Source organism: Diceros bicornis, chromosome 3 (assembly GCF_020826845.1).
Source record: "Diceros bicornis minor isolate mBicDic1 chromosome 3, mDicBic1.mat.cur, whole genome shotgun sequence".
Taxonomy (NCBI): Eukaryota; Metazoa; Chordata; class Mammalia; order Perissodactyla; family Rhinocerotidae; genus Diceros; species Diceros bicornis.
The window spans coordinates 84,161,702-84,176,592 of NC_080742.1; the positions used below are offsets into that span (position 1 = coordinate 84,161,702).

Sequence of the window (14,891 nt, forward strand, 5' to 3'; positions counted from 1 at the left end):
ATCACCAGGAATTATTAAAATTTCATTTAGTTTCTTCTCATTTTGAGTGAATCTTTCACATACTATATCATTCTTTGATCTTTAATACTTAAAGGTGAACTTTATGAAGCTTTATAAATTGATCTTTATTTCTCCTCAGACTTTTTAAAGAGTTAATAAGCATATTTTCCTCTGCCAATTCTAGACACAGGAGTGGGTAGGTGTGTCTAGTATTCTCAAACCTAGTTTGAGAATACTTTTGAGAATACTTAGTTTTAGAGGGCAGTTTGACTTAGTGGTTAAGAACACAGACTGTTGATGAACTGCCTAGATTTGAGTCCTAGTTCTACAAGTGACTATTGGTATGACTTCAGAAAAATTATTAACCCTCTTTGTGTCTTGGTTTCCTTATCTGTAAAATGAAAGTAATAACAAGCTCTCCTCCAATGAATTAATGTAAGGATTAAATGTGTTAATATCTGTAAAGTGCTTTACAACAGTGCCTTGCACTTAGCATTACCTAAATGTTAGCATAATAATAGCTATTATTATTTCCATTGTTGCTATTGTTATTGTTGTTATCATTTAGTATTTTACTATTACTTGTGATCCAGGGACCCTTTCCTATAGCACATCTACTGCCTAGACCTCGTGATCTTTCTGGCAGAATCTCTTTCTGTAGTCAAATTTCTCTTGAGCGATCTTCATCTGATGTCTAAGTCTGGTAGCTTCTGAACACTATTATTTTCTAGACTTGAGCAAGTTAGTGTGTGAAAACTCTTGAAATGCTTTGGAATACTCTCAGCATTAGACCATCATCCTCTTTGTGGATATCTTCCTACTGGAGTAGATAACACAAAAATGTTATCTGGGGGCCAGGGTACCTAAGTTCACTAGGAGAAGGCTCTCGATAACAGCCTGTATCGTAGAGACTGTCACATCTTCACTGAAGGCTGGAAAGGGAAACCTGGCAGTTCAGATGAGTCTAGGGTACCCTAGTTGGTGGCAACATCCACCAACAAGGGACTGTTCTCTCTCTTTCCCTCCACTTGAAGACCTATGAGATCTAACTTTGAAGCAAAGTTAAGGGAGATGGTAGTAAAGGAAGCAAATGCAGATCTCTCCTTCTGTATTCATGGCAGTTGGGGCCATTAAACAAAGATTATTCCAAATTGAACTTGAAATTACTTAGGTATTTCTCAAGAAATCCTTCAGTCATAAGAGGAAATTGCTCTTATTTGCACTATACAAACTTATCTCTAGCATGCTAGTGTTATTGTTCTTCTAGTTCTTCTTCCCTCTGCAAACAACTTCTCCAACATCCCACTGTCCTTTGCACCTTCATCGGAAAGTAGGCAAGTAAAAGGCAGATCTTTTTTTTTTTGCTACCCAAATGGAGTTATTGTGGTAAAAGACTTATTAAAGCTTACATCCAATTATATGTTTTTAATATTTCAGTTAGTGTTCTCCTTATCTCTTTGGAAGAATGACTTTGAGCTGGGAATTCAGCAACCAGAAAGATGCAGACTGAAAATGAGTCCATATAACTAGAGCTGTAGGGTGAGGCAAGAATTTTTCACCCGGGGTCAGGAAACGTCAAACTTGTGTATAAGGCTTCTTCTGTATGTGTGTGTTTGGGGGGTGGGTGGGGAGATGGGTGTAAAGGTTTATAACTAACATAGAGTTCTCAAGAGGTTTTCACCCAGTAAAGGGTAAGTTGTCTGTATTCATCAGCCAAATTTCCTTATTCTCTCAAAGTCTCCAGCTTTATGTACATACCTGATACAGTATGTGCAGTAGCTCCTAATCACTCCTTTGAACTGTCAGTGATATTTAAAAGTAGTCTTGGGGTTTTTTTTTTATTATTATTATTTTTTTTATATTCTTTTATTTTTTTATTGATGTTTTAATAGTTTTTAACATTGTGAAATTTTGGGTTGTACCTTTTTATTTGTCTATCACCATATATATGTCTCCCTTCACCCCTTGTGCCCACCCCCCACCCCCATTGCCCCTGGTAACCACGTTACAGTTTTCTCTGTCCATGTGTTGGTTTATATTCCACATATGAGTGAGATCATACAGTGTTTGTCTTTCTCTTTCTGGCTTACTTCACTTAACATAATACCCTCCAGGCCCATCCATGTTGTTGCAAATGGGATGATTTTGTCTTTTTTTATGGCTGAGTAGTATTCCATTGTATATATATATACCACATTTTCTTGATCCAATCGTCAGTCGAGGGACACCTTGGTTGCCCCCACTTCTTGGCTATAGTGAATAATGCTGCAATGAACATAGGGGTGCATAAGCCTCTTTGGATTGTTGATTTCAGGTGCGTTGGATAGATTCCCAGTAGTGGGATGGCTGGATCATAGGGCATCTCTATTTTTAATTCTTTGAGGAATCTCCATACCGTTTTCCATAGAGGCTGCACCAGTTTGCATTCCCACCAGCTGGGTATGAGGGTTCCTGTTTCTCCACATCCTCTCCAACATTTGTTGTTTTTGTCTTGGTGATTATAGCCATTCTAACAGGCGTGAGGTGATATCTTAGTATTGTTTTGATTTGCATTTCCCTGATGATTGATGTTGAACATCTTTTCATGTGCCTATTGGCCATCTGTATATCTTCTTTGGAGAAGGGTCTGTTCATTTCCTCTGCCCATTTTTTGATCGGGTTGTTTATTTTTTTGTTGTTCAGTACGCTGTTAAATTCCTGGGAATTCCTTGTTTTAAAACAGGTCATTTGAAATTCATGTAGAATGTTTGTAAGTGGACATTGTTTTTTATCATCAACTCTGTTAGATACCCAAGCTCCAGTAGTTCCATATTGGCGCCTGCCTGGTTTGGGCATTATCGTCTACCTGCTGAAACAGAGCGCTAATGATTTCTTCAGCTATTATGATAGTCATCGACGGAGTGTCAACAAGCTACAGAATGTAGAGCAGCTTCCACCAGATGAGATAAAAGAGGTATGAATTTTATAATGAGCTGTGGGGACTTTTGAGAAGCCATTGCTTTTACTAATAAGGGCCGGGGGACTGGTGTCAGACTTGTGAGTAAAGACGATGTATGCAGTGAGATGAAAGGAATTAAAATGATTCCTCTGTGTGGCTGAAGAAGAGTCCCTCACCTTAGCACCACACCTCATAAACATAGAAACTCTTGAATGAAAGACAGTGAAGTTGCACCGTTCAAGAAAACCACGTGCCAGTCAGTAAAACGGCAGCCGGCCTTTGAGTAGTTTTGGTAATTTATACTCTAGAATTTGTGCTGAGAAACTGAGGTTTCTATTGCAGATGCTTATTCAGTAGAAGCAGTTCCTTAGGTAAGATGTTTCTGTGCCTTCAGCATCTTCAATATCTGTTTAGTGAATTTTTCAGACAAATGGGATGGTGTATCAGACTTGACTGCCTGGTCCCAGTGACCCAGAATCATTCCCTGGCATTTATTGTAGCTAAAGATGCTGAGTTGCTAGGCTTGCTCCCTGAGTAGCCTGCCTTCTTTCCCATTTGGCACAGTTGAACTATTAGGCATCTCTTGGCCAGTGCTGAAGCTTCTTGGTGTCCTGTGGCAGCCCAGATGTTGACCATTTTGCCATTCCTGGTTCGCACCAGCTTTCCTGAAAAACTCCATGTCACTCTTAAGAATAGTCAAAGCCTATTCCCTCTTGACACTCTTCTGATAATCATTGGGACCATTTATTTAGTGTTTACAATGAGCCCGGCCCTAAGCTACCAGTTCTACCTGAATACATGAGGCAGGTATTGTTGCTACTCCCATTTCTCAGATGAGGAAGGTGAGGCACTGAAAGTTTGAATAACTTACCCAAAGCCACGTAGCTAGCAAGTACAGGTTGAGGCAGGAGTTACTGACCAGGTTCAGGTAATCCCTGAAACTGTGGTTTGCATCTGGCAGCCCTTCCCCCTCGCCTATTATTATGGGTGATGCTAGTACTCTTAGAGGAACTGCAGCATCACAGTAAAGTATGTGGCGCCTCACCAGCCCCAGTACGCCTTCTGCCCAACCCAGTGTCTGAATTTTCAATTGAACCGTTGTGCTTATAGGTACACCAGATAGAGAAGTGAGTAGGGGAGGTTCTGGTTGATGATCATATTGTTGTTTATGCTCTAGAAGTCTCCTTTACATTCAGAAGATACATGACAGCTGTTACAGAAATTCTCTGTGGCATTGTTACACCTGCTGCTTGGAAAACCTGCTGTTTTGTTTTAATTTGACAGGAAATTCAGGGTTGGTTGGCCCATCAGCAGATTAGAAATGTGTGTTTCAGGGACAAGACGTTTTCAGAAAGAAGCAGATGAATATTCATTTGTGAATTCAATTGCTTCTTTGGCCCTCGTTTTTTAAGTTACTAGCTTCCTAACTAGATAATAACTCTTGTCTACAAGGATGTTTAAACTTATTTGAATGTTTTTCACAGTACTTATCACATACGACCTCTTTTATACTAGATTTTCATTAAATTTTTGTTACAATCTATGTCATTCTTAATACTGCGTTTATTTCTTTTTCTTAGTTGTGTCAGTCTGTGATGCCTGCTGGCGTTGATAAAATCTCCACTGCCCAGAAATATGTTCTAGCACGACGGCGTTTGGTGAAGTTGATCAACAATCGAGCTAAACTGCTCTCCCTCTGTTCTTGTATCCTTACTGAAATCACAGGGGGACTTGAATGGTGACCTTTAAGAGAATCTTCAAATGTAGGAACTGTTTACTTATTCTCACGTTATTTGGACATCAAAAACATGTGGAAAGGGACATAATTACTGTAAATGCCTGATATATTTCCAAATCGAAATATTTTTCTTACCTTTTAGAGTAGCTAATAATCCTGATAATGTATATAGACAGTTCCTGTCTGGACAGGAGATAAGGACACTGGAGACTGTGCTGGCACAGTGCTGTACGGTCCCCATCTCCTTCCTCTCAGCATACCTTGCTGTTTTCTGGGGAGACACCTTCAGTGCATTCTTACTTCGTCTGTTAGACTGAGGCCATGGATACATCACTCAGTGCACACAGTCTCTCCTTTTTTTCTTCTCAGAAACTAGTTTGTAAAAAAAACATGTGATAAGATTGTTTTCCTTTAATCTGAGCTCTCATCTCTAGTTATCATAGAGACGTGCCTATTTATTCTTTGGCGCCATTTGGAGTACTATTTGTTACACTGCACGCCTACGGATTCTCAGGATTCCTTATTTGCCTCCAGGACCTTATTTAAAAGCAGAAGACTACAAGGTAAACGTTATTTTTTATTATTATTATTTTTTTTTGGTGAGGAAGATTGTCCCTGAGCTAACATCTATTCCAATCTTCCTCTATTTTGTATATGGGATGCTGCCACAGCGTGGCTTGAAGAGCGGTGTGTAGGTCCGCACCCGGGATCTGAACCTATGAATCCCGGGGCACCAAAGTGGAGTGTGCGAACTCAACCACTAGGGTGCCAGGCTGGCCCCTAAACTTTATTCTGAAAATTAGTGAACAATAAATGCCTATAGATTTTAGCACCTTGAAAAAGTAGTTACATTTTATTTTTTATGTTTCCAGGTTAGTAAGAATGGATTAGGTCATTGAGAGCTACTTAGTTACTAGACATAGCTATTTTTTGTATTTTACCTCTGTCTGTGTATAATTGTGGGCAGCGTAAGAGCTTCTTGGAGGCTGCTCCTCACTGCTCCTCAGCTTCTTGCAGTTAACCGCTGACCCAGCTCCAGAGTCCCCTGGTCACAAGTAATTTTCCAGAAGAATGGAAGGAGGTCAGCCTAGGCCAATTTCTAGTGTGAACCTCTGTGACTGATGAGCATGTCTTGGATCCCTTAGTGGGGAAGAAACAGAAGAAAAGCGTGAGAACCCTGGCCTAGAACAGGGAAATGCTTCCCAGGGGCTTCCATTTACTGCAAGTTGAAATAGAGTTCTCAATCTTGACCCATGTTTTTCATTATCATCAGGTTCTTCTGCTGTGTAGAAGATATATATTTGCAAAGCTGGTTTGACTGTGTCTTTATCTCTAGATTCCTTCGCTTCAGAAGCCAACCTGGATTTTAGAAGTGGACTGACTGTAGTGAGCCAACATGACATAGACCAGGTAAGGTTCTATTCTCATTCTCTTTTTTTTCTTTTTGAAAGGAAAAAGGAAAAGCCTGGTATATTAGTAACATTATAGTTTTGGTGTTGCATACAAAGACTTCATTTGAATTCTTGCATAGCCACCTAACAGCCATGTGACTTTGAACAACTTACTTCTGAGCCTTCATTTCCTCATCTAAGTAATAGGAATGAAAATTCAACCTCAAAGAGTTTTGTCAGAATTAAATAAGGTTGCATATGCGAAGCTTGTAGGGTAATGCCTGGAACATAGTTCAGTAATTGGTAGGCATTATGATCTGGAAACTCCTAATTTCTTTTGATTAACTTTGTAGAAGTTTTAGGCTCAAAGTGTCAATTAACACTTAATTCTTCAGAAAATAATTTAATGGAGAGATTGTGAGTAGCCATTAAAATTCCACTATAGTAGACTATATCATATGGCATTATGTACTTAGTAACCTCTTGATCAGTAGTGTTGGAATGAATGAACAACATTCCAAAAACAATTGAAATGAAAATCTCATATGAAACTAATAGCAAAGTCTTAGAAACAAAGCAGTTACCAGGGTATGTGATATTAGGGAAAATGAATTACAGCTAGGTCAGCTGCTAGGCATCTGAATGTCCTTAGCCATGATTTGATAAAGCCTCTGCTCTTCTCTCATCCCTCTTGGTCACTGCCTTTCTTAAAGCTGAAGGTTGGGCCTTATCGAGGAAAGAAAGGTGCAGTTACAGCATCCTCTAAACCACACTTAGCCAGACATCATAGATACCATGCTCTCATCCTAGCCCCTGACTACTTTTGCCCCTTAGTGACTTTATAGCAGGAATTCATTTTTTGGCTAGACTTGTTTAGGGAAGCTAATGGTAAGTGAGGCCATGTGCAGAATTAGCCAAACAATAGATCTTCCAGATGTTTAATAAATATATGTTGACTTAATGACCATTTGTTTCATTAGACTGGTCTGTTATAAAGTTAGAAGAAATGTAAGATAAATAATCTTCTCACTCAGTGCTTGATTTTAATGCAAAACCAAAGGCAGGTAGATTCACTAATTTTTACTTAATTTTAGTTTTTCAGTATAATACCAAAAAGACCCATCTGAAACAACATATGTGTTCTAAAATACATATGAATTCTAAAGCATGTACCAGTTTCCCTCCCTGCATTTATATTTTTTGAAAGTAAAAGCATGCAAATAGTTTTTTTTAATTGCAAAATGAAGTAAAAGCTTCTTTCCAACTTATCCTTTGTTTCTTTCCCCAAAGGCACTGACTCTTAACTTCTTGTTTGGCCCTTCAGGCCCTTTGTGCATATGTCCATGTATCAGCAGCAGCATCAACAGTTATTGCTATTTAAAAGTGAATTTAAATTTTTACACATTTATGTAAGAAAGGAAAGAAGGAAAATCAGTATCATGCCAATAAATTCCAGGGTGGAAAATGTGAATATTTAGTTAATTTGGTACATGAGAAAGGACCACATTACAAAAATTCAAAGGTGTTTTAAATTGGAAGACATAGAATAAAAGAAATATTTGAGACTGCAGTTTTAATAATGAAATGTCATCTGTGTTATTTCTAGCTTCAGGCCGACACCATCAATGCTTTTGGAGAATCACTACAAAAGAAACTTCTGGACATTGAAGGATTATATTCAAAAGTTCGATCTCGCTATAGTTTCATACAAGCTCTTGTCAGACGTATCCGAGGACTACTGAGGATATCGCGGAACTGAGCACCTGTGCTTGTATTCTTCTAGGGAAGAGAAGAATTGGGGAAAACTGTCTCCATTTTATAGATTAGTTTGTTTCTAAATTATGACCAAAAAATATTTTGCTATTTCTTTCTTTATATATGGACATCTTTCCTGTAAACTTCTTTGCCTGATTTCATCCTCACTAGTGAAAAATAAATACTTTTTAAAAAAACAAACAAAACAAACTGGTCTTTTGAAATTTTACTTAGAAAATGATCAATGTTATTGGGAATCCAACAAACAAACTTTCCACAGTGGTGGTTTTCCCCCAGGGATGTTACTCTGAACACTAAATCAAAGGCATAGTCTAGAAATTCTTAATTTTTCCTCCCTTTATACCTACACTACACTTTTGTGATATTCAGTTTTACTCCAGGGGGTAGAGTGGATAATAAAATATAGCCATGCTCTTTAACAGAATAGTGTCCTCAGTGCTGTGAATAATGTATTATAGAAATGTCTCAAAAAGTCAAACTTTCTCTTCCCTAAAGTTATTTTTTCTTTTCTGCATGTAAATGACAATATAATAATTTACATTTGTTCCTTAGAAATGATTGTGAAATTTTTCAAATTATCTGCCTATATTTCTCATATAATTAATATGATGGCTACAATTAGGGCAAAAGAATTTACACAATCACAACTCTATTTCTTGCCCAATTGTATTTATGTTCAAGTGACTACATCATCTGAAAGTGCATTTTTCCCTTTCCAGCCACGAATTATTTCATCCTAATATGTAGGAGAGACTGCTGAGAAGGGAGAGAGTCTTGACTCTCATGTAGGAGCAGAAAATTAATACTTAGTTCTAGTGTGTTGCTTTTTTTCTAATCTAATAATAAAATTGCCATGGCTTCTAAGCATCTTTTTAAAAAGGCTGCATCATTGTTATATTTTGAAATTAATTTACTGCCCTCCACTTATAAACATTAATCTTTAGCTGGAAAGCATCCTGTTAATAGAAATCTTAAGGGGTGTGAATGAATAAATAAGTGGGTCCAAAATGTAGTAGTAATTACCATTGCTCCACTGGTCAGGTGTATGGTAATCTTTATCATCGGGAACACAGGCATGAAAGCAGAAGTAATCAGAACAGAGCTTGGGGCACAGAATCAAAGTATTTTATAAACCTCTGAAGTGTGAAGCCTTCCACAGGACAGAGATATTAGCTAAATTTTGGATTAATTAAGATTTTGGATTTACTAACCTTCATTAACATGTTTTCCCATTATTTCTTCCAAAATTACAGCAGACTATGGATCAAAAGCCGGGTCAGTGGAGAATTGTGTGGGAGGGAGGGGCAGGAAGGATGGCAGCTGCATGTGTGCTGCTTAAAAGGCTGAGCAGACATACTGTTTGTATGATAAATCCAGTGGGGAGAGGCTAACACTCAGGGCCGTGGAGGACTGAGCACTCTGTTACCTGGGCCATGGAGAGAGGCTGTGGGGTGCAGCACATGCTCTTCAGCAAAGCAAAGGGGATAAAAACTAATTTTAAATATTCAATTTTAAAAAGTTTTAGCATTTAAAGGGTAGGGTCATCTATTTCTCAACAAATACTAAGTAAGCATCAGGTCTTAATGTGTTGTTTTTACTGAGTTAATCGGTTTGATTGTGTTAGAAAATAAAAAAGAAGTGAGTGCCTTCTTCCTAGTCATTACTATTGTAGTTTTCATAAAACAGTGAGGCATAAATATATATGCCTGAACTTAATCTGAGCTATAAAAGCCGTTCATACACAATCTAGACTTTTCTAAATATTTCTCTATTGTTTTCCCAACTTATTTGGAAAAATTTTGAATCTTCTTTGGATCTTCTTTTCTATGGAAAGAAAAGTCCAGTGAACCCATACACCTTTCACCCAGCTTCACCAGTTGTTAACATTTTGCACATTGGCTTTATCTCTTTTTTTGTATGTACATATACTGGTTTTCTTCTTAACTGTTTGAAAGCAGGTTGTAGACATCATGATGGTTTATCTGTCAGCAAGTAAGAACAAGGATATTTCCTTCCCAACCACAATACCATTATAACACTTAAGACATTTGACAATAAAATGCAATAAAATTTTCTAATAGTCAGTCCATATTTAAACTTCCTCAATTGCCCCAAAAATGTACTTTTAGAACTTTATTTTTCATCCAGGATTTAATCAATCACACATTACATTTAGTTATCTCTTCAGTCTCCTTTATTCTGAAACAGTTCCCCTCCCTTTTTTGGGGGAAGGGGTCTTTTATAACCTTGACATTTTTCAGCTGTTTTGAAAAAGGCCCCACAATTTGTTTGATTTTCTTTTTAATTAGATTCAGATTGAACATTTTTGGCAAGAATACTACAATTCTACAGGTGATCTTATGCCGTCAGCATATCATGTCAGGAGGGACATGTCAGTTTGTTCTATTATATTAAGTTTGATCACTTAGTTAAGGCAGTGTTTGGCACACATCTCCATTGTAAAGGTTATCTTTTTCCCAGTGTAATGAATAAGTAATCTGTGGGTTGATAGCTTGAGACTGAACATCTTTTTCCAAGAAAACCTTTCAACCATTGCTTTTATCATTTATTCCAATTTTAAAAATTGTGTACTATTTCAGCCATTGAAATAATAATATAAATATAATAAACACACAGATACTCTATCCTCATGTCATACACCTAATTTAACCAAATCTTAAAATTAATCATGTTTGCTCCAGATCTTTTTTTTTTTTTTAAGGAAATAAAATATGGTAGATACAGTTGAGGTGACTGTGAGCTCCCTGGTCCCATTCCCCTACTTCCCTTCCAGAGGTGACCGTTGTCAAGAATTCATTGTTGATCTTTGCCATTCATGTTTCATATTTCTACTACATATTTGTGTGTATTTATAGGCATTAAAAAGTTTTATTTTACAGGTTGTTAATCTTTATATGTGTCATCATGCTGTGGAGCAGTTTGCAGGTTGCTTTTTTCATTCAACACTGTGTTTTTGATAATTCCTCACGCTTATTTATTATAAATATTGAATAGTAGTATCACATTGTACAACTATCCTAATTTATGCATTCTACTATTGGTGGACTAGTATACATTTAAGTTCCCAATATTTTGCTATTACAAACAGTGCTGCAATGATGATTATCATACATGTAAGAGGGTTTCTCTGGATTACATATCTAGAAATGGAAATCCTGCGTGGGAGATTAAGAGCTTTAATTTCACTAGATATTGTAATATTTTTCTTAGTGGTTGCACCAATTTACTCCTACCCAATGGAGTGAGTGTTCCTCTTTGTCCACACCATCAATAACAGTTCCAGTTGTCATACTTTTTTTTTTTTACTCAAGACTTTATTTTTTAGAACAGTTTTAGGTTTACAATGAAATTGAGAGGAAGATTTCCATATACCCACTGCCCCCACACCTGCGCAGCCTTCCCCATTATCAGCATCACTCATCAGAATGGTACATTTTTACCAAGGATGATCCTACATTGACACATCATAATCACCCAAAGCCCAATGGTTTTTACCTTAGCGTTCACTCTTGGTGTTGTACATTCTATGGCTTTGGACAAACGTATAATGACATATCCATCACTGTCATATACAGAGAATTTTTACTACCCTAAAAATCCTCTGCACTCTGCCTATTCATTTCTCCATGTCCTCTGGCAACCAATGATCTTTTTACTGTCTCCACAGATTTGCCTTTTCCAGAATTTCATATAGTTGGAATCAAACAGAATGTAGGCCTTTCAGATTAGCGTCTTCCTCCATGTCTTTTCGTGGCTTGATAGCTCTTCTTCTTCTTTTTTTTTTTTTTTTAGTGCTAAATCTTTTTCCATTGTCTGGATGTACCACAGTTTATCCATTCACCTACTGAAAGACATCTTGGTTGTTTCCAAGTTTTGGCAGTTATGAACAAAGCTGCTGTAAACATTCTGTGTGCAGGTTTCTGTGTGGACATAAGTTTTAAACTCTTTTGGGTAAATACCAAGGAGCATGATTGCTGGATCATACGGTAAGAATATGTTTAGTTTTGCAAGGAACCGACAAACTGTCTTCCAAAGTGGCTGTACCATTTTGCATTACCAGCAACAATGTGTGAGAGTTCCTATTGCTCCATGTCCTTGCCAATATTTGGTATTATCAGTGTTCTGAATTTTGGCCATTCTAATTGGTATGGAGTCATATCTCATTGTTGTTTTAATTTGCATTTCCCTGATGACATATGATGTGGAGCAGCTTTTCATGTTTATTTGCCATATGTATATCTTCTTTGCTGAGGTGTCTGTTTGGGTCTTTCTTTGGCCCATTTTTTAATCAGGTTGTTTGTTTTCTTATTGTTGAGTTTTAAGAGTTCTTTGTATATTTTGGATAACAGTCCTTTATCAGATGCATCTTTTGCAATATTTTCTCCCAGTGTGTGTCTTGTCTTCTAACTCTTTTGATATTGTCTTTTTCAGAGCAGAAGTTTTTAATTTTAATCAAGTCCAGCTTATCAATTATTTCGTTCATGGGTTATGTGTTTGGTGTTGTATCTAAAAAGGCATCACCATACCTAAGGTCATCTAGGTTTTCTCCTATTTTATCTTCTAGGAGTTTTATAGTTTTGTGTTCTACATTTAGGACTATGATCCATTTTGATTAATTTTTGTGAAGGGTATTAGGTCTGTGTCTAGATTGATTTTTTTGCATGTGGATGTCCAGTTGTTCCAGTACCATTTTGTTGAAAAGACTATCTTTGCTCTGTTATGCTGCCTTTGCTCCTTTGTCAAAGATCAGTTGACCATATTTATGGGGGTCTACTTCTGGGCTCTCTATTCTGTTCCATTGATTTTTCTGTCTATTCTTTTGCCAATATCACACTGTCTTTTGTGTGTGTGTGTGTGTGTGTGTGTGTGTGTAAGATTGGCTCTGAGCTAACATCTGATGAGCGGCGTGTAGGTCCGCACCTGGGATTCGAACCTGCAAACCCCAGGCTGCCGAAGCAGAGCATCCAAACTTAACTACTATGCCACCGGGCCAGCCCCCAACCTGTCTTGATTACTGTAGCTTTAGAGTAAGTCTTGAAGTTGGGTGGCATTCATTCTCCAACTTTGTTCTTTCCCTTCAATATTGCATTGGCTATTCTGGGTCTTTTGTCTTTCCATACAAACTTTAGAATCAGTTTGTTGATATCCATAAAATATCTTGCTGTGATTTTGATTGAGACTGCATTGAATCTATAGATCAAGTTCGGAAAAACCAACATCTTGACAATATTGACTCTTTCTGTCCATGAATATGGGATATCTCTCCATTTATTTAGTTCTTTGATTTTTTCCATCAAAGTTTTGTGGTTTTCCTCATATTGATCTTGTACAGATTTTGTTAGATTTATATTTAAGTATTTCATTTTGAGGGGTGTTAATGTAAATGGTATTGTGTTTTTAATTTCAAATTCCACTTGTTCATTGTTGGTATATAGGAAAGCAATTGATTTTTGTATATTAACTTTGTATCCTGCAACCTTTCTATAATCACTTATTAGTTCCAGGAATTTTTTGTTGATTCTTTCGGATTTTCTACATAGACAATCATGTCATACTTTTTATTTTTTGCCAATCCAATGGGTGTAAAATGGTATGTATGTTGATTTGCATATTTTGTGTATTATTGACCTTTTTTTCCTCTGTTTATAAGCTTTATCCATTTTTCTGTTGGGTTGTCTTTTTCTTTTCGATATGTAGGAGGTAATTATAAATTCAGAATGCCTTTTTTCAGTTTGTACATGTTTTCTCCCAGTCTGTTAGGTTATCTTTTCAACTTTTTTATGGTGTAGAAGTTTTACATTTTAATGTGTCAAATCTATCTTTTCCTTGATGGTGTGTGCTCTTTATGTTTTATCTTAAATTTTACTCCAACCTGAGATCATAAAGATACTCTTCTATACTATCTTTTGACAGTTTTAAAATGTTGCCTCCTCATTAAGCCATTAATCTCTCTGGCATTGGTTTTTGTGAATGGCATCGATCTAATTTTACTTTCCTTTTCTCCCATATGAATAATCAATTTTCTTTTTATGATTCACTGAATAGGCCATTCTTTCTCACTGATCAGTAATATTACCTCTGTCATATGCCTCAAATTTGTAGCAGCTCTTTATATAAAAGAAATTAGGCCTTTGTCATGTATTCAAATGATGTTTTTCTTTTCTTTTTTTTTCTTTCCTATACCAACACCTTGTTTTTTTCGCTTATCTTGAAGATCTTTTTATATCAACACATAAAAAACTTCTCTCTCTCTCTGTCTCAAATACACACACACACACACACAATTTCAAGGTATGTATATAGCATGATTTATTTTAATCGGTTACTTATTGATTAACACTATTTCCAATCTTTTGCTACAACGAATGTTTTTGAGCATACACAGTTTCACACTATTGCTGAGACAAAGAGTATGTTCATTTAAACTTAGGATATTTTCAGCCAAATTGTCCTCCAAGAAAGTTTTAACAATTTGTATCCCCATCAGTACTGTATAGCTGTGCCTGTTTCTCCACTCTTTACAATACAGCGTGTTATTAAGCTTTTTGATTTTTGCCAATCTGGAGAAAAATGGTACCTCATTATGGTATTAATTTACATTTCTCTTAGTATCAATGCCGCTGAGTATCTTTCCATATGTTTGAACTATTTGTACTTCCTTTGCTAAGAGCTGTTCACATCCTTCAACCGCATTTTATTAGATTGTTGGTCTATTGATTTGTAGGAGCTCTTTATATAAAGGAAGTTAGTCTTTTGTCACTTGTTTTACAAATGATGCTTTTCTTTCTTTCTTTTTTTTTGCCATAGAGAAATTATTTATTTGTTTGTTTATTTATTTATTTACTGTGAGGAAGATTAGCCCTGAGCCAATCTGTTGCCAATCTTCCTCTTTTTGCTGAGGGAGATAGGCCATGGGCTAACATTCTTGCCCATCTTCCTCTACTTTATATGGGATGCCGCCACAGCATGGCTTCATAAGCAGCGTGTCGGTCTGTGCCTGGGATCCAAACCTGCGAACCCCAGGCCA

At 36.8% G+C, this 14,891-nt stretch overlaps 1 protein-coding gene across 1 annotated transcript in view; it reads left to right on the top strand.

Moving 5' to 3' along the window:
- NUP205 (nucleoporin 205) overlaps nucleotides 1-8,039 on the top strand; it is an 84,340-nt gene extending 76,301 nt beyond the window's left edge. Inside the window, exons 39-43 of the mRNA XM_058530735.1 lie at nucleotides 2,787-2,953; nucleotides 4,519-4,642; nucleotides 5,111-5,239; nucleotides 6,013-6,086; nucleotides 7,674-8,039. Coding sequence (XP_058386718.1) covers nucleotides 2,787-2,953; nucleotides 4,519-4,642; nucleotides 5,111-5,239; nucleotides 6,013-6,086; nucleotides 7,674-7,826 — 647 coding nt within the window. The 3' untranslated portion in view covers nucleotides 7,827-8,039. The remainder of the gene's footprint in view (nucleotides 1-2,786; nucleotides 2,954-4,518; nucleotides 4,643-5,110; nucleotides 5,240-6,012; nucleotides 6,087-7,673) is intronic.
- Nucleotides 8,040-14,891: the final 6,852 nt, after the last annotated feature.